Here is a 24679-nt window from a genome sequence, read left to right on the forward strand (position 1 = left end):
GCTTGTGGCCCAGCACTCAGTCCCAGGCCCTGAGGGAGCTCTGGCCAGAGCTCGGCGGCTGGCCTGCCAGGGTGCCCTGCTTGTCTCCACTGGTCCACTTCCCATCTTTCCTGCCTTCATGCAGCTGGGGTCAAACGTCACATTGGAAAAGGGTCAGCCTGGGTTCCTCTTGTCTCCAGCCTCTTCCGGAACAGTCTGACCCCCTCCTCATGCTCCCGACAGGGTGTGCGGCATGGTGGACAGCCCGGGACGGGGCTCGGTGGACGTCTCTTGGACAGTCGGGGTGGTGGCTTTCCCTGGCCTGCCGAGGAACCGTGGAAGGAGGGTGGTGTTAGACTGTCAGCCCCAGGCTGTCTTCACACGGATAACAGGGTTTGAGAGGAGCCCAGCTAGCACGCTGCTTGCACAATCTAAGTTTGGAACATCAGAGAGGTGTGTGCAGGAGTGGCACGGTCAGCTCACCAACCCGGAGAAGCTAGGTGGGAGGGCCGGCCTGGCTGTGGCCACGTGGGCTCCCCAGCGCCTCACCATGGAATTAGCGTGTCCGCACAATCAAGGGCAGAGCTGAAGTCCATGATTCTCACCCGCGGGGCCAGCTCTAGGACTCGGGCCAGCCTGCAGGGCCAGTGGAGGACAGGGAAGGGGTAAAGCCCACAAGACCCATCCTTTCCCATCTCACCACTTAGGGAGGCTGTCCTCCTCTCCCCATCTGCACGTGGTGGCTCTCAGAGTGTGGTCTCTGGACCAGTAGCTTCAGCATCCTGGGATCTCCTTAGAAGTGCAAATTCTCGGGCCCCGTCTGGACCTGCAAATCCGAAACGCTGCCGTGGGGCCCAGCACTGTGTTGAAACGAGCTCTCCTGGGGACTGACGCGAGTTCTGGGGCAGAGCTCCGCAGTGAGGAGAGGTGCCGGGCAGAGGTGGGCTATAAAATCCAACCAGAGAACCCCGGTATTGGTCTCTCAGGCCTCAGGGTGGCCAGTGGGAGCTGGGGTAGCCAGTGTTTTCCATGTGAACCAGGGCATGGCAGAGTGAGGGAGAGAGTCCTCGGGGAACATCCTTCACGTGGAAACAGAAGAACGGAGAACACGCGCTCTCCGCAGAGGGGTGGTCTGGGGCATGCTGCTTAATCTTCCTTAAGCCTCCTTCCCTCACCTGCAAAATGGGGCTAATGAGCTCATCTCTGAAGGATTTTGAGGCTTAAACTACACGATGCATAAAGAAAGTGGAATTCAATGTATAGTAATAGATGGCCATTAAAATGCGGTTTTATTTCCTTAACCTCTTTTCCTATTGGCCAAGATGTTCTGGAGGATCTCAAAATGCGAGAGCAGATTATAGACCAGAAGAAGAAATTCTAGCTGCCAGAGTCAGCCTTTGCTGTCGGGGACAGAAGCCCAACAGAGGGCTTACAAGGGCACCCCTCAGTCTCAGCTGCTCAGCTTTCATCCTGGGCGTGGGACTCCTGAGGTCTGGGCAGGACAGGCGGCTCTAGTCTTGGCCTGTTGTACCAACTGAGCTGGAAAAGAATTCTGTAAAGCAGCTGTTAAATTGCTTCCCACTGTGAAGATAAAGGGTGGAGGTTCCAAGGGAGGTGGAATTTACCAGGGTCACCTGCTCCGAGGACCTAGAAGTGCCATGGCTGGCCAAGCAGTCAGAAAGTTTGTTTTCTATTTAAAGAAGGAAGTTTGCTGGAGTGAGAAAGGGGCAAAGGCCACAGGCTAGAAGAGTTGTTGAATAACTGAGAACATCAGCAGAAATAAATTAAATCAGGAGCAGCCCAGCTCCAGAGAAAGCAGAGCCTCGTGAGACGCGGGCTTTGCAGTGGTCACTGCCTTGTATCCTGAGTAGCCTCGTGGGGCTTTGGCAGCCTCTGATTCTTGTACGTCTCTGGAGTAAAGCCATAATTTCATCTCAGCCATCTGAAAGAATGAGTGTCCATGTTTCCAGCCCGTGTTAACAGACCATGTGGGCCCAGGCCTATCAAAGAGGCGGTGTACAGCGAAGGTGGACCTGACTGTGGTTCCACACTCGAGGTTAGAATGCCATTAGGCGCTTAACGAAGGTGCCGCAGTGTGAGTCTGATGAGATCAAAGGCAGACCTGTTGTCACGGATTTAACGTTGGATGGGATCTTATAGTGCACTTGGCATTGGGCCCGGAGTCTTAGGGGTGGACTTGAGCTTTCTGTCCCGCCCATACCCATGAAGAGCAGGTGCCAGGTCTAATGGTGGAACGCCGGGAGTCCTCTCTGTGGGCCCTCGGCTGAGGTGGGGACAGGCCCCACAGGCACTGACTTGTGTCCTGTGGAGGAGGGTGTACGATGCACCCTGCGTTTCTCACATTAGAGAAGGTTGTCACAGGTGTGGGAAAATGAGAATGAATCTTGTGGCGTAAATTTGGAACTTGAGGTATCACTCTGGACGCCCTGTTTGTGTTTATTTCTGTATCTTATATACTTATATCCATATCTATCTACAGCAAGGTGCCAATATATATGTATGTATGTATGTATGTACAGACACATATTTCTCAGGTTTTTTCACTGGAAAAGCCTTGAAGCAAGAGCATCTTAGTAGCAAAAGAAAATTGTGTTGTTAGAAAATTGTCAATGGGTGCTAAAGCTAGTGAGTGAGAATTTAATGAGGAATAAGGTATTTATCACCTCTCAAAGCATCTCCACACAAACTGCTTGTTAATTACTAATGGAAAAATAGGAACAGAACTTGCAGACACCATTATCGTCATTATTTCATTATCTATCTATCTATGTATCTGTCTATCTATCTTCTGTCTCTATCTGAAGAGAGGGAATTTAAAAATGAGAGAAGATGTGAAAAGTTGTTGAATCGGGTAACGGGGTGGTTTTTGTACTTTCCTTTCAAATTTTCTGTCACTTTGAGATAATATTGAAGTTAAAAGTTTAAAAGATAAACCTTAAATTCATAGAGGAAAACAGGGGAAAATAATATTTTATAACCTTGGAGTGTGGAGAGTGTTTCTAACCATGATTCAGGAGCCAAGAAAAAGGTGCAAGGGACATAAAAGAAAAGACTGATGCATTAACTGCCAAAAAATTAAACATTTCTGCGAGGTGAAGAACATCATAAATAAACCCAAAGATACGATCCAAATGTGAGAAAATATTTGCAGCTTATATCACAGGCAAGGAGTAATTTCCTCAATATATAAAACCTCCTAGATATCTGGAAGAAAAAAACCTGACAGGTCAATTAAAAAAAAGAATGGTCAAATGATGTGAGCACGTGCTTCCCAACAAAAAAGATGAAACGGCTGCTTTTCTTGGTACCAGAAATCAGACTTTTGGCCTTTTAACAGTCCCCAGACACATCTTCCTCCATCTGGACCTCATGTCCTGACCCTTCTCGGTCACCAAGGGACTTCTGGGCCTCTTGAGGAGGAGCTGCTCTGATGGTTGGTGTTGCTCGGATCCATTCCTACTAGAAGAGGGTGTTTTAGTTTATGGATCCAATGTCTTCGCGCAGCGGGAGGCCCTTCAGGTTTTCTATTGCTTGTCGGTCCCGTTTGTCAACGTGCCCATTTTACCTAAGTTGTTGAATCTGTTGGCACTAAATTGTTTACACCCTTTCTTTACTGTCTTTTTCATGTGTGCACGATCTGTACAGATACTCGTTTTCATTCCTGATGTTAGTAATTAGTTTCTCACTTCTTTTTTCCTTGATCAGCCTAACTTAGAGGATTGTCACTTTTATTGATATCTTCACAAAATAAGTTTTAGCTTAATTGATTTTTTTTCTCCCATTATTTGTCCGATTTCTATTTAATAATTGCCCGATCCTCCCTTCCTTGCTGGGTTGTTTGCTCTTCCTATCCAACTCTACACCTGACGCACTCGGGCTTTTTTTCTCCTGTATCCTTGTATATACTAGGATGCTCCTCTCTGATGTAATATATCACAACTGTCTTAGATATCTAGGGGCTTGTGTCTTTGACTAGACCTGAGCAAGCCCTCAGGGGTGGCATTGTGTCATCTGCCATAGTCCCTTACACTTAGTAGACATTGATTCGGGGTCAGTGAGTGAATGAGTGGGTGGATGAATGGATGAATGAATGCTGTTCTGAGCAGTTTGCATACATGAAAGAGAGAGGGCTGTGCAGCCATGCAGCTCTGCATTTGAACCCTGGATGTGCTGCTCCCTGGGTGTGTGGCATAGGCCAGTCACCTAACTGCTTGTTTGCGAAAACTGGACTTTCCTTGTAGGGCTCTTAACATTAGAGCCCATGTGTGAAGACAACTTAGCATTGCATTTGGCACTTAGTAGGTACCCAATAAAAGGCAGCTCTTGAAAGACCTTTCGTTTTAGCTCAAATAATAAATTATATTGATAGTATACCTAGAAAGTAACTTTTCTCTAATTCTTTGCCCATTTCTGATTTTTATAATAGTCTTCCCTCAAAGTAAGGACCATCGCATGTTCTAAGAAGGGAAAGTCTTATGGCAGAGTACTGCATTGTTTCTCCTTATATTTTGATTGAAATAAAGCTTAGACATCCTTTGTCTTTTGTCACCCCACTTTATGGCTTTATTAAGATATTCTGATTTTTTGGGACTGAGGTTTTTTTTTTTTTTTTTTTTTTTAATCAAGGAAGAAAGGCAGTAATACTCAATTTTAGAAAATCTTTTCTGTGCTTGATTTTCATAAATTACATATTTTCCCCCATAATTATATCTTTTGCTTGCTTCTCTACAGAGTAAATAAACAGCCAATTCCAAGAAGATAGAAACACAGACTATTTCTTCTTTGTTATATGGTACTTGACAGTTGTCTATCTCTGTGTAATTTTTGTTCATTTCCCAGGTGATTTCTACTCTATCACTACCTGGAGACAACTTTTAAGTTTACCTTAAAAAACAAAAAAGACAGTGTGACATTTTTATTACTTCACAGATTTTGGCTTTTCAAGGCCATAATTGAGAACCTGTTTATTTCCTTGACCACCATGCTTGCAATTTGTGGAAGCTGCCATGTATGTGTTGGGTGATGGATTGGTTTTATTTGCTTATTTATCAGTTAATTTATTCAGACATTCATTGACTCAACATTTAGTGAGCTTTATGAGATCAGGGACCGTACTGTATTCATTGTTCTAAGCACAGATCCTGGCACTCAGAAAGTACCCAGGAAGTGACTGAAAAGAGGAATGAAAGAATAGACCAAACAGATGAGAGTCAGCTGGACTGAGAAAGTCGTTCCAGAAAGGTTTATTTGGATGTGTGTATGAGGGGGTCTTACCTTCTGCTCACAAGGGTTTTCAAAAGTATAAGACATAAAATTGGCAATCCTTTTGAGATGACAGTCCAGTGCTTTATGCTATGGGGAAAGAATTTGGGATTTTGGTGAAACCAAAATATGATCCTTGAGTATTTTTAAAAAATCTGTATTTCACGGAGTCCTTTTAAAGTAAGGCAGTATAGCCAGCTTACTGGAGAAGGCATGGCTTTTGAGAGGCCGTGAGGTAGGAGTAACATTTATACAGCTTGAGAGAATTAGTAGGACCAAAGTTCAAGGGAACCTGTAAACATATAGATCTTGAGGAGTGGTGGGAGGTGAGTTGGAACAATGAGCTTTTAAAATGGGACTGAGGAACTTGAATAGACATTTCTCCACAGAAGATGTACAAGTGGCCAGTAAGCATATGAAAAGATACTCAACATCATTAGTCATTAGGCGAATGCACATCAAAACCAGAATGAGATACCACTTCATCCCCATTAGGATGGCGATGATTAAAAAACAGACCAAGCAAACAGGAAAAAAAAAACAAGTATTGTTGAGGATGTAGAGAGACTGGAATCCTTGTGCATTGCGGGTAGGAATGTGAAATGGTGCAGCCATTGTGGAAAATGGTATAGTGATTCCTTAAAGAGATTAGATATAGAATTATCATGTGATCTAGCAGTTCCACTTCTGGGGATATGCCCAAAGGAATTGAAAGCAGGGTCTCAAACAGATATTTGTATACCCACGTTCATAGCAGCATTATTCACAATAGCCCAAAAGTGGAAGCAACGTTAAGTGCTTGTTGACAGGTGAATGGATAAACAACATGTGGTATATCCATTCAGTGGAATATTATTCAGCCTTAAAAAGGAATTAAGTTCTGATATAAGCTATAGCACAGATGAACCTTGGAAACACTATGCTGAGGAAATAAGCTAGTCACAACAGGACAAAAATGCAATGATTCCACTTACATGAGGTATCTGGGTTAGTCAAATCCATGGAGACAGAAAGTAGATGGTGGGTGCCAGGAGCTGGGGGAGAGGGGAGTAGATTTTTTGTGTGTAATTTGTATAGAGTTTCAGTTTGGGAAGATGAGAAATTCTGGAAATGGATGGTGGTGATGGTTATACAACAATGTGAAAGTACTTAATGCCACAAAACCATACACCTAACAATGGTTAAAATGATAAATTTTATGAGTATTTTACCACGATACGAAAAATGTTAAATAGAATAAATGGCATTGAGGGCTTCCCTGGTGGCGCAGTGGTTGAGAGTCCGCCTGCCGACGCAGGGGACACGGGTTCATGCCCCGGTCCGGGAAGATCCCACGTGCCGCGGAGCGGCTGGGCCCGTGAGCCATGGCCGCTGAGCCTGCGCGTCCGGAGCCTGTGCTCCGCAACGGGAGAGGCCACAGCAGTGAGAGGCCCACATACCGCAAAAAAAAAAATAAAAAAATATAAATAAATAAATAAATAAATGGCATTGAAACACATTTCACATTTCTTCCTATTTTAAGCCATGTTGCGTTAGGGTGTCAGATGGTGAGGCTGCAGAAGGAGAAAGGAACCTATTTAGTGAGTGCATGTTTGTTCTGCTACTTTGTTTTCTCACCGAATCTTCATTAAGGTCCAGTGAGATAGGTGTTAATTATTGTCCCCACTTAACACTTGAGAAACCGAGGCTGAGAATGGTGAGACACTGCCCAAGGTCTCACAGAGCGTCAGGCTGAGTTTATCTGGCCTCCGTACCTGCTCTCCGTCCCCTGTGCCAGGCTGCCTTGCCTGTCTCTGGAATTTCTGTACTCTGGCCTTCCCAGAGGAAAACCACTCTCCACCTAGGATGGCCTCTGACAGCATGCACACACAGGTGGTTTTCTTTAGCTCTAAATAATTGTGTAGCTGTGGCTGCCTCTCTTTCGGAGAGGGGAAACCGGTCAGTGAAAGCAATGACTGAGGGCTAAATGCCGTGTCTTGCCTGGAAGGCTTATTGAAGTGTGACTCTTGAAGCGTAGGGAAGAGAGCAGGAGGACAGGTGGGCAGGCACCTGCTCTGCCGTTGGCAAGTGTGGCTTCTCTTGGCTCTTGCAGGTGGGAATGTGCTTGAGTCCCCACCTTGAACACGTGGTTTTGAGGCTCCCGTCCGGCACTGTCAGCCCCAGACGATGCTCTGAGCTCACCCTCACTCTTCCCTTTCTGGAAAAGGCTTCCACTAGGGTCATTAGTGACCAGTTCATTGCCGTTAGTGCGGTGGACGCTTTCTCAGACCCTTTCTACATGGATTGGCTGCAGCAATGGGCATTCTGGCCCTTCTTCCCAGAGCTCTGCCCTCCTTGGGTTTCCATGACACCAGCCTTTTGTCTCTTGTTGCTTGTGCTTTTGGTGTCATATCTATGAAACCATTCCTAATCCAAGGTCATGAAGATTTCCTCCTATGTTTTATTCTTAGAGTTTCATCGGTAAACTTTTTATGTAAAGGACCGTATAGTAAATACTTTAGCTTTGCTGGCTGCCTATGGTCTGTGTCGCATATTCTTCTTTGGTTTTGTCGTTTGTTTTGTTTTACAACCTTTTAAAAATGTGAAAACTGTTCTCAGCTCCAGGGCATACAGAGCCAGGCTGCGGGCCAGATCTGGCCCTTGGGCCGTACTGTGCTGACGCCTGTTTTAGGACCTTACTGGGGAAGGCTGAGTCATTTTAGTGAGGAGTTGAGCTGGGTTTGAGATTTCCTGTTGCTATGGTTACCCTTGATGCAGCACAGGCTCCAAATTGTGCTGGGGGAAGGGGAAGAAAGTCGGGGCTGCTGAGGTAGGTACCAGGGGTTTTTCCCATAATGGTCCTCCATCCTCAGCCCTGAGCCCTCCCTGCCCACCAGCACCTGGCTGGGGTCTCTCCACACCTTCATGCCACCCCCAGAGGCTTCTTACTGGGTGCCTGCTAGGTCTGTGCCAGGAGCAGCTGGGGCCCTCTTGCTGTCCTCGTGCTTCCTCAGTCCTAGGTCGGAGCCGTGCCCCTGGATCCTGCGTGTGGGCTCTCGGCGTTCCTGCCCTTCCCCCAGTAGCAGCCATCCTCTGCCTGGTATAGTGGTGGGCAGTGTGTATGAATGGGTTTCCTGCCCCTGTCTCTAGTGGCATTGCTTTAGGATCCTGGCTTGGGACCGGCTCCTGGCCCTCCCAGCAGTGTCTGCCCTCCGCTCACTAGAACGGATATTTACCTGTGTCTTTGTGCCCTTGGCATTGGCTCCCCCTCCTCGGGAAGCTTAAGATTTTGCTTTAGAGGAGAGAAGGGTCTGGATGGGGTTGGGATGGGGGTAGGGGATTGGAGCTGGGGTTTCTGTTTCTTGTTCTTCCTATGGTGGCTCCTGACCCCTTCTACCAGGCCTGTACCACCAGGGAGGCTCCCCTGCACTCCTGCCCCTGCCAGCCCTTTGTGTAAGCCCCCAGGGAGGTCCTCGGAGAAGACCTGGAGTGGGTGGGAACTCTCCTTGCGTCTGGAGAGTCCTCACTATCAATAGAGCCCCTACTCAGCCTTTAGCAATTCATTAACGTCTGGGCTGATTCCTTCCTGCCAGCTTGTATGGTGGCTGCCTCTGCCCTTGGTGAGATGTGTCCCCACCCTGTCCCTCCGGGAAGGACCTTGTTCCTCCTTGGCCTTCTGGCTATGTGGTTGCCCTGTGACCTTATCTCTGTGGGTTCAAGGAAGTCTCATGAGTTTGTAGCTTGTCGGCCTTACTCGCTGTTAGCCTGGGAGCCACGTTCTAGCTCCTTGATGGGAGTCCCTCCTCCCCCCTCAGCCTGATCTGTGTGTTTAAGTGATGCTGATTGAAATGTGTTTTTCTCTCCCAAATGCTATATCCCATCACAGAGTAATTCTGGAGCTCCTTTCCATTCGTGTTTCCAGGCTGAGAATTGTAGGTGTTAGATACAGGGCATCATGGGAGGAAAGATGGTACCAGATGTCAGGTGCCAGGTGACAGCCCTGGGTGAGAGTTGCCCGTGGTAATAACTTTACCAGTTGGGATAATCTTCAGCCTTATCTGAGTGAAGTCTGCTGCCTGGGGGAATGGCGGTCAACACAGAGAGTACTAACTTACCATTTTTTACATCTTTTTAGACCCTGGAAGCTATCCTGAATTTCAAATACTCCGGAGGCCCGGGCCACATTGAAGGATATTACAGGAACCTCTCGCTGGGGCTGCACGTAGAGGTTGAGCCATCTGTGTTCTTCACACGAGTCAGTACGCTGCCGGCAACCAGGTAAATGCACCTCTGCTCTTTGACTGCCTTGTTCTAGAGTCTGAGGGCGCTGCCTTTGGAATTCTGACCTTGGTGTTCGTTGTGGTCCCACTGTTCACTGTGCTGAGTTATTTAGCCTCCCCGGGTCTTCATCAGAAAGACAGGCAGTGTGGAGCGATGCCGCTTCAGTTAGATGCGAGTGCCTGGACTTCATACCTTTTACGCGCTGTAGTAATGTTGTTGGCGGCTCAGTAAGCTTGCTTCTGGTTGTCATCGTGCAGGACACGCACGGCTCCCGCCCGTTGTCCTGAGCCTGGAACTCACTCCAGTCTGGTTCAGCTCTCCTGTTAGCAGGGGCTCAGCCGATGGCTCCCTGTCTTGGAGACTTCTGGAGGCGTCCAGCATATCCGTCTGTGTCACTTCGGGCGCCCCAGGAGGACTGTGCAGGCAGGGCCAGGCTGCCCAGCGTCTCAGCCCCATCTTTGCGGAGCTCCCTGCCATCTGGAGCGTGGGGTCATTTCTGCCCAGAGCACCCTACTTGCAAGAGGCTTTCTCTCTTGATTACTTATCCAGGCCTAGTCTTCCTTTAAGGAGAAAGAAGCCAGTTTATCTACTTCAAACCCGGAAGTGGTCAGAGATACTAGAGGTTATTCCTCCCTTAGGTGGGAGAATGACAGTCCCTCACCCCCGAATTTGACCTGTGATGAACTGGGAGCAGTGGGGTCCGAAGCACTGGGTGGGGCTCCAGCCAAATGGAGACCCTCTGGGGTCAGATTCCTGCCCAGGTGGTGAGCAGCCCTTGGAAGGCAGGTCCTGATCACCCCTGGGCATGTCCACATTCTCATGTCCAGGGGCACATTACATCTCGGGGTAGGATAGAGTGGGCTCGTATTACTTTTTTTCTTTTTTAATAAATTTATTTATTTTTGGCGGCATTGGATCTTTGCTGCTGCGCGCGGGCTTTCTCAAGTTTCGGAGAGCGGGGGCTACTCTTCGTTGCGGTGTGCGGGCTTCGCATCGCAGTGTCTTCTCTTGTTGCGGAGCACGGGCTCTAGGTGCGTGGGCTTCAGTAGTTGTGGCATGTGGGCTCAGTTGTGGCTCACAGGCTCTAGAGCGCAGCCTCAGTAGTTGTGGCACACGGGCTTAGTTGCTCCGCGGCATGTGGGAGTCTTTCCGGACCAGGGCTCGAACCCGTGTCCCCTGCATTGGCAGGCAGATTCTTAACCACTGTGCCACCAGGGAAGTCCCAGTATTACTTATTTTTAAGGGAGTTAAGGCTATACTTACCTGTCTATCCTTGACTGTGGGGAAGAGAACATCACATGCAGCATCCCTCCCCCCTCCACCAGTGGGCTCTATAGTCCACAGAGTATAATAGAGGGACATTACTGTCGATATAAAACTCTCTTCAGAGTGACACAGCCCCCCAAAGTAAGGGTAGTTTCAGTTCATAGGAAAGACTGCTGTTCTCCCCAGCCATTGGAGAATGGCTTCAGCAAGAATTAATGTCTCTGCTTGGGCTTTTCAGCCCAAGCACATTTTGATCACATTTCATCATCTATCACTTTTTCAGCCCACGGAGTAATGGTCTTTCTTGCCAACGCTTGCCTCTGTTTTGAATTTGTATAAAGAGTCAAAGCACTTGCTGGCGGGAAGCTTTGGCAAGGATGCCTGCCAGGTGCTGTTAGAGTTTTTCAGGCCCTTCCTGTGCTTTGGTCCACTCCTGGTGTGCGTTCTTTTTCATCCCCTCATCTCCTGCTGCCACTGCTCATATAAATAGGTCTTAGAAGCCGCACAGGTTGTCACTGAGTTGGATTATTTTTGCCTTATTGATATCTGGCTTCCATGTCATGGCCCCTGCAGTTCTTAATGACAGTTTAAGATGAGAAAAATGTTGCCTCGTGGTTTGGTGCAAATGTACACTCAGAAGAGTTGGTGGTTAGCTGACGTGCTGTTTGGCGCCTGGTTACCTGCCTGTTGACCTCCCTCTCTTTCTTTTGGCCTACGTGTTTCTTTTCCCTGCTCTTGGGATTGAGATTTGATTTCCTCTAATCCTCCCTTTCCTTTCCTGCTAAGTCTAACTGAGCCCCAAATCCTGTGGGTTGAGCTGATGTCCCTGCATTCCACTGCACGTCTTTGCCGTCTTTCCTTGGGACTCTAGAAATACTTGCCTACTCAGTCCGCCTGCCTCTAACCCTGCTCCGGCATCATCCTGTAAACACACATGAACGTTCCCACGTCACCGCCTGGCTTAAAGACTTTCCCAGTGCCTACGGGATAAAGTTCAAAGTCCCCACTGTGGTATTCAAGGTACTTAAAATTTTGATGTAGGCGTTCCTCTTCAGCCGTTTGTCCCCAGTCCCTCCACACTTCATGTGAAAGACACTTTGCTTCTCACCATCACCAGGACGTGTCAGGACAGCTTACTCCAGTGTGCCTTCGCATACCTCCTTTTCTAAAACTGTTCTTTTTCTTAAACTATCATTCCTTCACTTAACCTTTTGGAAAATGTCTGTTTGCCATTGATATATGTTATGTTTTTATAAAATTTTCCTGACCATGACTAGGCATAGTGGGGGTCCTTCTGTGGGTTCCCCTGTACATTCTTTGTATGTCTAATAAAGCACTTAGCAGACTGTAAACCTTTAAACCAACACCTCCAATGTTTTGGGTGCTATGTGAAGCACCCACTGGGATCAGAGATGGACAGAGAACACAGTCCTTGTGTTTTATCAGCCTGGTAAAAGCTCATCAGGCAGAGATAATACCAGATGGAAACCTGGATCTACATTAAGGAATGATGAATCCCGGAAATAAAGTGAATAGGTTATAGGTATGAGATTTTTTTATCCTCGCTTTTTGATTTCTTTAAAAGACTACTGACTGTCTAAGAAAGAAATAATAGCATTTAATTTTGTAATGCATGTCATATAAAGAAGCAGAATATGTAAAGAAAAAGAAGTCACACAAATGGAAAAAGAGGGAGAAATGGACATTTTTATATGCAAAATGTTATATTATTTGAAGTTAGAATGTGATGTTAGAGACGCGTGTTGTAAAGCCTTGAGCAATGACTTAAGGTATGGATAGTATACCAGGAGAGATAAAACAGAACACTAAAAAATAACCCCCCAAAGGGGGAAAGAGGTGGCAAGAAAGGAGGAGGAAAAAACCAGGAACATATAGTTAAATAGAAACAAATAGCAGCGTGGTAGATTTAAACCCACTGCACCAAGAATTAAATTAAATGTAACTGAACTAAATGCTACATTTAAAATCTTTGCCCCCCCCACCCCCCCACCCCGAGTTACAGAGATACTCTGCCACTTTTTCTTTGAGGAGGTTTATAGTTAAAGTTTTTCCCAGAATCTGTCTCAAATGAAGTTTTGTGCATGATGTGACGAATGGATGAAAGACTTAAATAGTTGGAGAGAGATACCATGTTTATTGATTGGAAGGGTCAGTTACTGCTAGGATACCAGTGTCCTCAAATTTGATTATAAATTCAATGCAATCCCAATTAAAATCCCAACAGGACTTTTTTTTGGGGGGGGATGGTGGAAGTTGACAAGCTGTTTTTAAAATTATTTCACAGTGGAACAGATTATTGCCAATGGAATAGGCAGATGACTTGACAGAAAAACAAAGTTGGAGGACTTAGGCTATACGACTTTAAGACTTAACATAAATTTACAGTAATCGAGAGAGAATGCTATTGTTGTTAAGATAGAGAGATCAACGGACCGCAATAGATGGTCCAGAAATAGACTCACTTATGTATGATCAGTTGATCATATGACCAGCAAGGTATGAAAACAATTTTATGTGGAATGAAAATCTTTCCAACAAATGATGATGGAAGAACTGGATATATACGTGGTGGGAAAAAGCGTGGAAATTGTCATACTGTATAAAAATACAAGAGCCAACTCTCTCTGTTTTCTATAAGAAACTCACATTAAATATGCACAGTTTAAAAGCAAAAAGATGGGGGGGATAAAGGCATGCCATGTTAACAGTAATCATAAGAAAGGTGGCATGGATATATTATCAAATAAGTAGACTTTCAGGAGAAAAAGAGAGAGAGTAAGCAGATAATTTGTAATGATGGAAGGGTCAAGTCATCGAGAGTACCCGACAATCCTAAATGCAAACGCACTTAGAAACATAACTTCAAAATAAAACCAACATCTGAAGGGAGAGATGGAAAACAGATAATTATAGTTGGATATTTCAGCACTCGTCTCTCAGTTTTTGACAGAACAAGGAAAATATAGAAAGAAACGGAAAAATGTAGAAAGCTTGCACAGGACTAGTAAAGAACTCCAGCTAACTGATATTATAGAACACTAAATGCTTATGCTAGAGGTTGAATGGCTTAAAATCAGTGGTATGTGTCTATATAAGATAAAGAAGAGCAAAATGTACCCAGAATAAACTGAAGTAAAAGAAAATAAATAATAAAGAGTGAAGTAAAAGAAAATAATAATAGTGGATAGGAATGAAATAGGAAATGAAAAAATAATATGTAAACTAAATGGAACCCAAAATCGATTCTTTGAAAAGATTAATGAAATTAGTAAACTATAGCCAGGATGGTCAGAATTTTAAAAAAGAGAGTGAGCACACAAATTACTAATAATGAGAATGAAAGCGGGGGGCATGGCTAAATTCTGCAGACATTAAAAGAATAATAAGAGTGTACTGTGAGAAATCATATTCCAATAAATTTGACAACTTAAATGAAATGGAAAAAAATTTTGAAAGACATGAATTGCTAAAGTTGGTGCGAGAGAAAATAGAATCCCTGAGGTAGTCATATCAGTTAAAGAGTTTAATTTTTAGTTTTAATTAGTTAATTAGTTTTAATTCTTAATTAAAATTTTTCCATGAAGCAAAGATTTCTCAGATGGAGTGAGAAACTACTAACTGTAAAATAAAAAGTTGATAAGATGGTTTTTATCAAAATTAAAAACTTCAGCTCATCAAAAAGCAAGCTCCATATTGGGAGAAAATATTTACAATACACTTATGCAACAAAGGTCTGTATCCAACATATACCATGAAGTCCTAAAAATAAATACCCAAGAGACCAAAAATGGGTGGAATTTAAACTCCGGAGAACCCTTTGAAGTCAGCATTGCTGTATGGAGATGTTAAATAACTCACCCTGGTTGCACACTAATGAGAAAAAGAGATTCGATTTGAATTCTGCCCTTCTTGGCACCAAAACCCATGCTTCCTGCCACACATACTCTGAACTGGCATTCCAGAGACCTGGGTTTCCCTTGGCCCCCTGTGTCTTTGCAAGCATCTCTGTATCTCTCGCAGCTTCAGCCCTCCTGTCCCTCACTGGAGTGATCACCGGCTCTGCTTACCTCATGGGGCATAAGAGAATCAAATTAAACAATAGAGGGCCCAGTGTTTTCTCAGAGCCAAAGCACAATATAGATGGGAGGTGGAATTCTCACTGCTTTTTTTTTTTTTTTTTTTTTTTTAAACCATCCTCCTTCCTTCAGGGGTGTACCCAGCTTTCAGCTGACTTTTATTTAGGAGATCAATTACCATTAAGATTCACTTTTTACACCAAGCTGCCTGGTAATGTTGTTAGGGACCAGATTGAAATGGATTGGGCCATGCTGCCCTGTCTGAGTGCCTGGCCTCCCTCACTTCAGGAGCAACTTCTTTCTAGGCTGCTAGGGTAAGTGGTCCAATCTTATACATTGCTACTCTGAGCTCTGTGGAAAATACACTCCCCTGAGCAGGGTGTAAGGTGTGGGAGTTGTTACATTCTGAATAAAAATCATACAACCTGACACACCATGGCCCTTCTCCCCGGACATTTAGAAGAAAAATTCCCTTTCCCCCCGTGGAGTGGGACCGCTCCACTCCGTAGGGAGCCTCTGCTCACAGACATGTAATACAGGCAGTTTCAATGTCGGATTTCATCACGGTTGATCCTTTTCAAGTTGCTGTGTTGATTTAAATCGGTTTTAAATTTAACAACAATTTAGAATTTTAACAAGCACAGGATTCAGAACCCATTGTACCTGTATCCAATTTCAAATTTTGATCCTCCCACTTATCTGCCCTGTGGTCTTGAGTAAGTCGTTCCTGTTTCTTTAAGCATCATTTTTCTTCATCTTGAAATGGAGAGAACACTGATCTTGCAGGGCTGTGGTAAGGTTTAAAGCATGCATCAATACACAGAGCGTCTAATACAGTGCCTGACACAGGTAGAAAACTGAGAAACGGCGGTTGTCAAGGGCAAGGTCAGGGACTCCCCCTCTTCCGTGTGGAAGTGGCACAGGGACAGCCCAGCTGGGGACTCACGTCTGGGTGGCTGGTACGAAGACCAGGGCTGTGTTACTCAGAGGGAAGCCCTCGCCTGCCCGGCAGCTTCACCCTCTCCAGAGCCCTCACTGAGGCTGGGCTGTGAGGGGCACCCTGGGGAGGACAGAAGAGGGGATGCGGACACCTGCACCGACACCTGCTTCTGTGATGGGAGGGGGCTGGGTCTGCCCCAGGGCTCCCATCTCTCTTTAACCCATTCATCGAATCTCTGGTGGAAGGAGCTTAATGACTTAACGCATTTGCTTCATCCCTTCCTGCTCCTGTTGGCTTGTGTTCCCTGAAACGATGAGCACGCTTTTCATCGTCTTTCCAAGTGTTAACATAGTGTAGATCTGCACAGGCAGGAGCTGGGACCCCACCTCCCATGGCAGGAGCAGCTGGACATGTCATTTAGGTTGACACAGCAGTTAACACCCTCTGGTCCCCAGTGTCACCAGTTAGGAGCCGCCCAGGAGGTGAATCACCTCCCATTTTTCTGTCTCCACTCACACACACAGCTGTACCTTGAAGGGTCCTATTTTATGTCTCAACCATACATATTATTAAAGTATTACAATCAATAATTTTAAGTGATCTGTATTTTATTTTGAACTGTTACGTTATTGAATGTTATGTGTTAATGTTCATTTAAGCATGCTATCAATATTCATTATTTAAAGGCAGATTTAAAGATTGTTCTACTTAACAATATACACTAATTATGTTAAGTATGATTTATAAACACTAATTAAAAAGGCCCATGCCATACTTGATTTAGGGATTGACATCGTATGTTAAAAGGTAGATTGTCTATCATCAACAATTGGCCAGAGTTTTTTTGTGACCTTCCATTTAGAATTTTTGCATTTGGCGTTTTCAAAGTTTTAATCATTATAGAGTTAATTGCAAATGATGCTACCTTGAACCATGATTTCAAGTTATTTTTAAGTACTTTTCCGTCCTTTTTGAATTGAGCTTGTCTTCATTCCCAGAAAACGAAAAGCCAAATATGGCATAGTTGTCATTTTATGTTACCTTTTTAACCTTGGATTTTGAGGCACAGGTGTCTTGGTGTTCATTTTTGTGCCCCTTTTAACATGTGGTCTTTGTGGTTCTTTTCTCGTGCCTGTGGTCCATTATGAGTGCAAAGTAGACAGTATAACAGAGAGTAAACGATGTGTTCGACAAGACCACGGTGGCGCTGAGCGCTGTGCCCTGGTGAGGTGACGCAGTGCTGTGGCTGAGCCAGGAGCGTGTTGACCTCACCTCCACCACCCCCGGGCACTCTCGCTGCATGTACACGCAAGCTGTATGGAAACATCGTTTGCATACCACACAATTCACCCACTTAAGCTGTATAATTTAGTGTTTTTAGTTTAGTCACAGAGTTGTTCAACCATCGCCACCATCTAATTTTAGAATTTTTCATTCTCCCGGTTGAAGCCCTGTACCCGTTAGCAGTCCCCCCCTCCCCCTCCCCCTCCCCCTCCCCCACACGGCCACAGATCTACTTTCTGTCTCTAGATTTGCCTGTTCTAGATATTTCATGTAAGTGGAATCATACAAAATGCCACTGGCTACTTCTACTTAGCATAGTGTTGCCAGTGCTCACCCACAAGGAGGTGTCAGTATATGGCATTTCTTTTTATGCTGAGTAGTATTTCACTGTGTGGATATCTGCTACATTTTGTTTATCCATTCATTAGTTGATGGGTTGATTCCACTTTCTGGCTGTTGGGAATAATGCTGTTATGAACATTCACATACCAGTTTTTGTGTGGGCCAGTTTTCATTTCTCTTGGGTATATACCTAGGAGTGGAATTATCAGATCATGTAATAACCGTTTAACCATTTGAGGAGCTGCCTGACGGTTTTCCAGCTCGGCTGCACCATCTTACATTCCCACCCAAACCTTCAAGCAGTGCTTGAAGGTTCCAATTCTGCACATCCTTGCCGATGCTTGTTATCCTATATGTCTTTTGGATTCTAGCCATTCCAAATTGTTTCCCCTAAAGGGAACATTTTTAAACATTATTTTAAAACTTACTCATTAAAAAATCAGAAACAGAGGCCCTTCCTGCCTTCATTATGTGCAGCCCCCCAAGACCCGTCAGAGGCCAGGCTGTGTGTCAGCCGTCCACAGGGCACTGTTCCCACATTTCAGTCGGTCACCAGATCTGTCCTTTCCACCTCAGTAGCTCTGCATTGACTCAGGCGTGTCACCTGTGTCCCTTGGGCCAGCCTCTCCCTCCCTTTCTTGGACAGGTTGCTATAGCCTTTCGAAGTCTCTTGCTTTTGTTTTCTCTTTCCAGTTCTTTCCCCAAATAGCTGCTGAAGTGTTTGTTCTAAAACACAAGCATGAGTTTGTCCCTCCTTTAGGGTCCTTCCACGAGTCCCTGTCGTCTGTAAGTCATGTTTCGGTTCCAGAGCTCGACACACAAGGCTTTGCACAATCTGACCCAGCCTGTCTGCCTTGCCTTTTCTTGTCCCCGCCCCACGCGCCTCCTCACTCCGAGGAGACTCCTGCGAGCTCCCCGCACAGTCCGTGCTGCTCCAGCCCTGTCTGCTCCATGCTCTGCTCTGTCTGCCTGCAGGCCTGCTCTCAAGCCTTTGGTCCCTCAGCGAATGCAGGAGCCGCTTCCTTCCAGAAGCCTCCCCTGCTTGTCTCCTGTGTCTCTGTGCCACCACCGCCCACTTGTCTTTCTCACCAGTAAGACTCAGCTTCTTCCAACCCCAGGCCTGGAGGACACCAGAGCCCTGGGCGTGACACCTCCGAGGCGCTGATCCGTTGTCCCCTGCAGAGCCAGGGGATCTGTTTCAGGTGGTCCTCACATCACACTTTGGGAAACCCAGTTCTAATGGACAGTAAATCTACTGTCAGAGTCTTCAGTAAGATTTAGAAGCTCCGTAACCTGTGTGGCAGAGGTGAAGATGAGATGATATCACCCGAAGAACATTCTGATTGTTCTATTATTTTTTTGTCATTTTAGATAGAATAAGCTCCCTGGCTTTCTTAAGACTTACAAGAAAGCTCTCCATCCTGAAACTGGTTACTAATTTCTCAGGAAAGAAGGCTGATTGATAACAGGCAGGCTTATGGAACTTTAAAAGACCACATGGGTTTGGCCAAAGGTGTATGTGGCCATCACTACCGGTCTGGCTGTGTCTTTACTCACTTTACCGCGCCCCTAGGATTGATGGAACAGTGATGTTTGGACCCTGCCGGGGCTGGGAGAATTCGGCCAGACTCGGGGAGAAAGAGCCCCACTTAACTTTCTGGGCATGATGCCATGGTTTTTAGACAGACTCAGACCTTGGCGTGGGAATTTCTCACAGTCACTTTTAGCTGAGTCAGTATTGAGTAATTAGCTGGGATTTGCTTTGTTGGCAGGGCTGTGTGCTTTCCCTTTTGCTGCTCCACTGACTGCAACCAAGCTAATAATAATCACCACCCCTCATATTTATGTAATATTCTGCTTGTAGTTTTACAAAGCACTTTCACTTTTTTTCCCCATTGGAGCCTCCTAATAATTCCATGACATAGGCATTCTTGTCCTTGTTGGGGAAACTGAGACTCAGAAAAAAATTAAATGACTTACTTATTGTAAGTAAGAGATATTATATACCCATTAAGATATTATATACCCGTTAAGCAACAAAACTGGTATTCTGATAAGAAATCTTCAGACTTCAAATCGTTTCCCTTGTACCAAATGCCTTATTTGCTCAGGCTGCTTTCAGATGGCTTGTTTCCTTTTGCTTTTTAAAGTTTAGTTTGCTTAGGATGTTTCTGGGCGTAGATTTTTAAAAATTTATACTGCTTGGGGTTTGCTGAGCTTCCTGAATCTGTAAGTTTATGTTATTTGCCAAATGTGAGGATTTTCAGCCATTATTTCCTCAACAGCTGTGTGTGCGTTTTGTTTGTTCGCCTCAAACTCCTATGACATGACTTGTAGAGCTTTTCTTGTCTCATAAGATTGTTTTTATCCCGTTTTTTTCCTCTCAGCTGTTTCCGTTGGATAAATTATTAATCTGTCTTCAAATATATTAGTTTAATTCCTGTGTGGTTCAAAAAAATACTTGTGTGACTTTTATTCTTTTAAAGTTGCTAGAGGTTTTTATCATGGCCTGGAAATGGTTTATTTGGGTAAATGCTGCATGTAACTTGAGAAGTATGGATATCCTACTTTTTTGGGAGGTGGAATGTTCACTAAGCATCAGTTGGATCCAGTTGCTCAGTGGTGTTGCTTGTTTTATATCCTTTCTCATTGTATGTCTACTCGTTCCCTCAATTACTCAGATAATTCACTACCTGGTGAATTCTTCAGTTTTTTCTTTTCTAAAGTGTCTCTTTGCCTCCTCTTTGTATCTTCTATTTCTCTGCTGAGATTTTGTCTTTTCATTTGTTTCAAGTGCGTTTGCCCTTAACTTTGCGGAACGTATTGAAAGTCTTTTTCTGTTAAGACTTTCATCTTGAGGTTGTTGTCTGTTGATTTTATTTTCCTTTGCACGTTGGCTTTTTCCCGGGTTCTTCCTATGCCGAGTGGTTATAGACTGTATTATGGACATTTCAACTGTAATGCTGTGAGGTGCTGGGGTCTTGTTTGAATCCTGCGGAGAATGCTGATATTTTTGTTCTGGAGGGTGGTCCACACCATGGTCCCGTAGTGCCTTCTGTGGGCTGTGCTGCAGCTCTGGGTTTAGAGTCTGTGGTTCTCCTTGGATCAGTCCTGTGTGTGCCGCCCAGTGTTCTTCCTTGGAGCTCAGTTACCAAAGCCCGAGGTTTGCTGCTTAGGATCCATCCCCTCGTGCTTGCTCCACGGTGAGCCCAGGTCAGGTACCACTTTAGCAAATTGTGCTCTTCATCTCTCTCCTTTCCATAGTCGCCTCCCTTCGCTGTCTGCCCACAGCAAAGCCAAGGTTTGAGTTCTTCCTCTGTGTGTCTCTGTGTGGGACTAATTGGTCAGAGGACAGAGAGGGAAATAAAGTGATGGGGACTGGCCCTGTGCTTACGGGACCTCAGTCCCTTGGGTCAGAGAGGTGGTTTCCTGGCCTCGGAGTCGTATGTGCTGTGCAGCCGTGACCCGTCGTGGCACTGCCACATAGCGGTGCTGCCCAGGGGCTGGGCTGGGAGAAACGGAGCAGAAAAAAGAAAAACAGAAAAAGCCCACAGGGCCCCCCAACACTCCTTCATGGTGCCCCCTCCCACGCCTTGGACCTGGGACAGAGGCAGCTCGCCGAGCTCTGCCTGTCTATACCTGATGGGTGCCTCCGAGCCGCCTTTTAGGACAGGTAGGACTGAGGGAAATGGAAACTCACTCTGAAGTTCAGAGAAACTTCGATTTCAGATCTCCTTCCCAAACCCACCTTCTATAGTTTACTTTTCGAATCTTGAAATAGCTGCTCCATGCATTATATGTACGATTTATAGTTGGGTTCAGTAGGAGAGACGCAGTGGATTATTTGTACTTACGGCATCTTTTCCAGAATAGGAACTCGTCACTTTTTTTAAAGCATGAACCAATTCATGTCACTCATCTGCTTACGACTCTAAAGATAGCTTCCCATCATACTTAGAATAGAATCCAGACTTTCTGTCACGACCTTTGCTCTGTCATTAATTTCATCCCACTCTCCTTCTGGCTCGTTCTGTCCCTTGATGACACCATATGCCTTAAGATTTGGCCTTAACTGCCTTCTCTGGAAAGCAGTCCTCCAAGACCTTCACATGATTGCCTTCCTGTTGTGTGGGTCTGAAATGAAATGCTATTTCATCAGAGAGGCCCTCCTTGGCCGTCACATCTGAAGTCACTTTTTAATCTCTGTTTATGATTTCAGGAGATGCACTTAATCTAAAAAAAAAAAATGTTAGCCACGCGTCTTGTTCTCTGCCTCAAGTCCTAGCCCACGTTTTACACCAGCCATCTCTGTGGCAGCCAGATTTATGCAGGGGTAACTTGACAGCACCTCACCTCAGCTGTGCTGCGTAGCTCTCGAGTTCTGGAATGTCTGAAAGCCTTCTCCGGGGCCGCAGCACAGGTGCACATGCCGCACAGTGTGGGGAGTTGGGGAATTGCCCCCTTTCGGGGGGAGCTTGACCAGGGAGGGCGGGGGCTGGTGGAGAAGTAATCCCCTCTCCTCTGCCTGAGGTGCACACTTCAAGGCACAGTCCGTGACTCTTCAGAGGGACCAGCAGGGTGAGCGCCAGCGGTCCACATGGTAGCCAGCTCAGTAAGGCACCGTGGTACTGTGTTCTCGCCGCACCCCGTGCCCCCGCCCTGCTCCCCTCAGCATCCCCTTCCCAAACACCTGCTCCACTCCAGCCCTCTTCTCAGGCTCTGCTTTCCCGGGGGAACCCCGGCTAAGACAACATTCTAAGTGACTTTAAAAGTGCCTCTAATAAAACATGTCTTACATCTTATAAGCAAGATATAAAGAAAAGTCAAGGGGATGCTAATCTATCCAACCACACAGATTTGTCAAATTTTTACATTTTGCTGTTTTTGCATCTATTTTTCTAATTTAAAGAAAGAAAAATGAGACTGTTTAAAAACTCTGTGTGCTCCCCTGTGACCCTATTCTCTTCCTCTCTCACCAGGAGTGACTACTACCCTACAGTTGATTATTATAAGCAATATAGAGTATTTTTAAGTATTTTAAACTTGATATAAGTATGTAACTATCTCCTGCAACTTGCTATTCACTCAGCCTTATTAACATGAGACTGAACCTGTGGTGAGGTTAGTAGTTCTTAATTCATCTTCGCTTATGTATGGGTTTCCAGTGTATGACTGTTACAGATTTATTTATCTGCTCTCCAGTTGGCTGCGCTTTGTTAAAAGCAGTTCTTTGATTTTATAAATGAGGGTGCAATGCACATTTTAGGAAGCATCCTTGTGCTGAACTCTGAGAGTTGGTCCAAGATACATGCCTACAAGTTGAATCATTAGACCAAAGGGTTCTCATCTACCACTTGGCCAGGTTGTGCCAACCTGCCCTGTGAAGGAGTTGTACCAGTTTACACCCTTAGCAGCACTGAATGAGGATTCCCATGACTCTTGCTCATCTACCTCTTGGCCAACACTTGGTCTTGGAGCACATTTTAAGCATTTCCAGTAGGTTGGGTGGGAAGTCACACCTGAGGGTTTTCTCTCCATTTCTCTGACTACTAGTTGTGTTGAGCGTCTGTTCCTATATATCGGCCACTGGCTTTTTCCTCTGCTTTAAATCGTCCACTCTTGTTCTTTGCTCAATTTTCCACTGGATCATTTCTTTCTTATTGATTTACAGGAGTTCTTTATCAATTCAGAATTCTAATCCTTTGTCAGATTTATGTGTTGCAAACACCTTTGCACAGCTAGCTTTTCTTTGCTTTGACTTTAATGTTTTTCCTTGTACAAAAGTGCTACATTTCAGTGCAGCCAAACATTTCAGTCTTTTCCGTTATATATTTTTCCAGCTTGATTGAGGTAAAATTGTGTATGTTTAAGGTATACAGTGTGATGTATACATTGTGAAATGGTTAACACAATCATGTCACATTTCATTTCATTTCACATTTCAAGCTCATTAATGTATGTGTAACCTCTCTCTCATAGTTACCTTGTGAGTGCGTAGTGAGAACACTTAAGATCTAATCTCTCTGCAAATTTTAAGTATACAATGCAGTATTCTTAACTACAGTCACCATGCTGAATATTAAATCTCCAGGATTTACTCATCCTGCGTAACTGACACTTTGTATCCTTTGACCAACCTCTCCCCCTTTCCCCCAACCCTCTACCCCTGGTTAACCACCATTCTGCGCTCTGCTGTTATGAGTTCAACTAACTGCGATTGTACGTGTAAGTGAGATCATGCAGTGTTTGTCTTTCCGTGTCTGGCTCATTTCACTTAGCATAATGTTCTCTGGGTTCATCCATGTCACAAATGGTGGAATGTTTCTTTTTTCTCATGGCTGAATAATATTATGGGGTGTGTGTGTGTGTGTGTGTAAAAGGGGGAGAGAGAGAGAAAGAGAGAGAGAGAGAGAGAGAGAGAGACGAGTTCTTTTATTCACTCATCTGTCAATGGACACTTAGGTTTTCCCATATTTTGGCTCTTATGAATAATGCTGCAGTGAATATGGGAGTACACTTATCTCTTTGAGATACTTATTTCATTTCCTTTGGATATATACCCAGAAGTGAGATTGCCGGATCATATGGTAGTTCTATTACTAATTTTTTGAGGAAGTTATACACTGTTCTGTAATGGCTGCACCGATTTACATTCCCACAGGTGCCCCTGAGTTCCCTTTTCTCCACATCCTCACCAACACTTATTGGTCTCTCTAATAGCCATTCTAACAGGTGTGAGGTGATATCTTATTGTGGTTTTGGTTTGTATTTCCACGATGATTAGTGATGTTAAGCACCTTTTCATATAGCTGTTGGCCATCTGCACATCTTCTCTTGAGAAATGTGTATTCAGGTCTTTGGCCAACTTTTTTTTTTTTTTTTTTTTTTGCGGTACGCGGGCCTCTCACTGTTGTGGCCTCTTCTGTTGCGGAGCACAAGCTCCGGACGCGCAGGCTCAGCGGCCATGGCTCACGGGCCCAGCCGCTCCGCGGCATGTGGGATCTTCCCGGACTGGGGCACGAACCCGTGTCCCCTGCATCGGCAGGCGGACTCTCAACCACTGCGCCACCAGGGAAGCCCTTGCCAACTTTTTAATTAGATGATGATGATGATTGCTATTGCTATTGAGTTGTTTGTGTTTCTTATGTATTTTGGGTATTAACCCCTTTTGAGACCTACTGTATCCAAATATTTTTTCTCATTTTGTAAGTTGCCTTTTCACTCTGTT

At 45.1% G+C, this 24679-nt stretch overlaps 1 protein-coding gene across 1 annotated transcript in view; it reads left to right on the forward strand.

Annotated features, from left to right (window-relative positions):
- Positions 1-24679, forward strand: part of TRAPPC9 (trafficking protein particle complex subunit 9) — a 521576-nt gene that overhangs the window by 300173 nt on the left and 196724 nt on the right. The window contains exon 18 of the mRNA XM_007464593.1: positions 9377-9519. Coding sequence (XP_007464655.1) covers positions 9377-9519 — 143 coding nt within the window. The remainder of the gene's footprint in view (positions 1-9376; positions 9520-24679) is intronic.

The sequence above is a fragment of the Lipotes vexillifer genome, unplaced genomic scaffold, assembly GCF_000442215.2.
Source record: "Lipotes vexillifer unplaced genomic scaffold, Lipotes_vexillifer_v1.1 scaffold394, whole genome shotgun sequence".
NCBI lineage: Eukaryota > Metazoa > Chordata > Mammalia > Artiodactyla > Lipotidae > Lipotes > Lipotes vexillifer.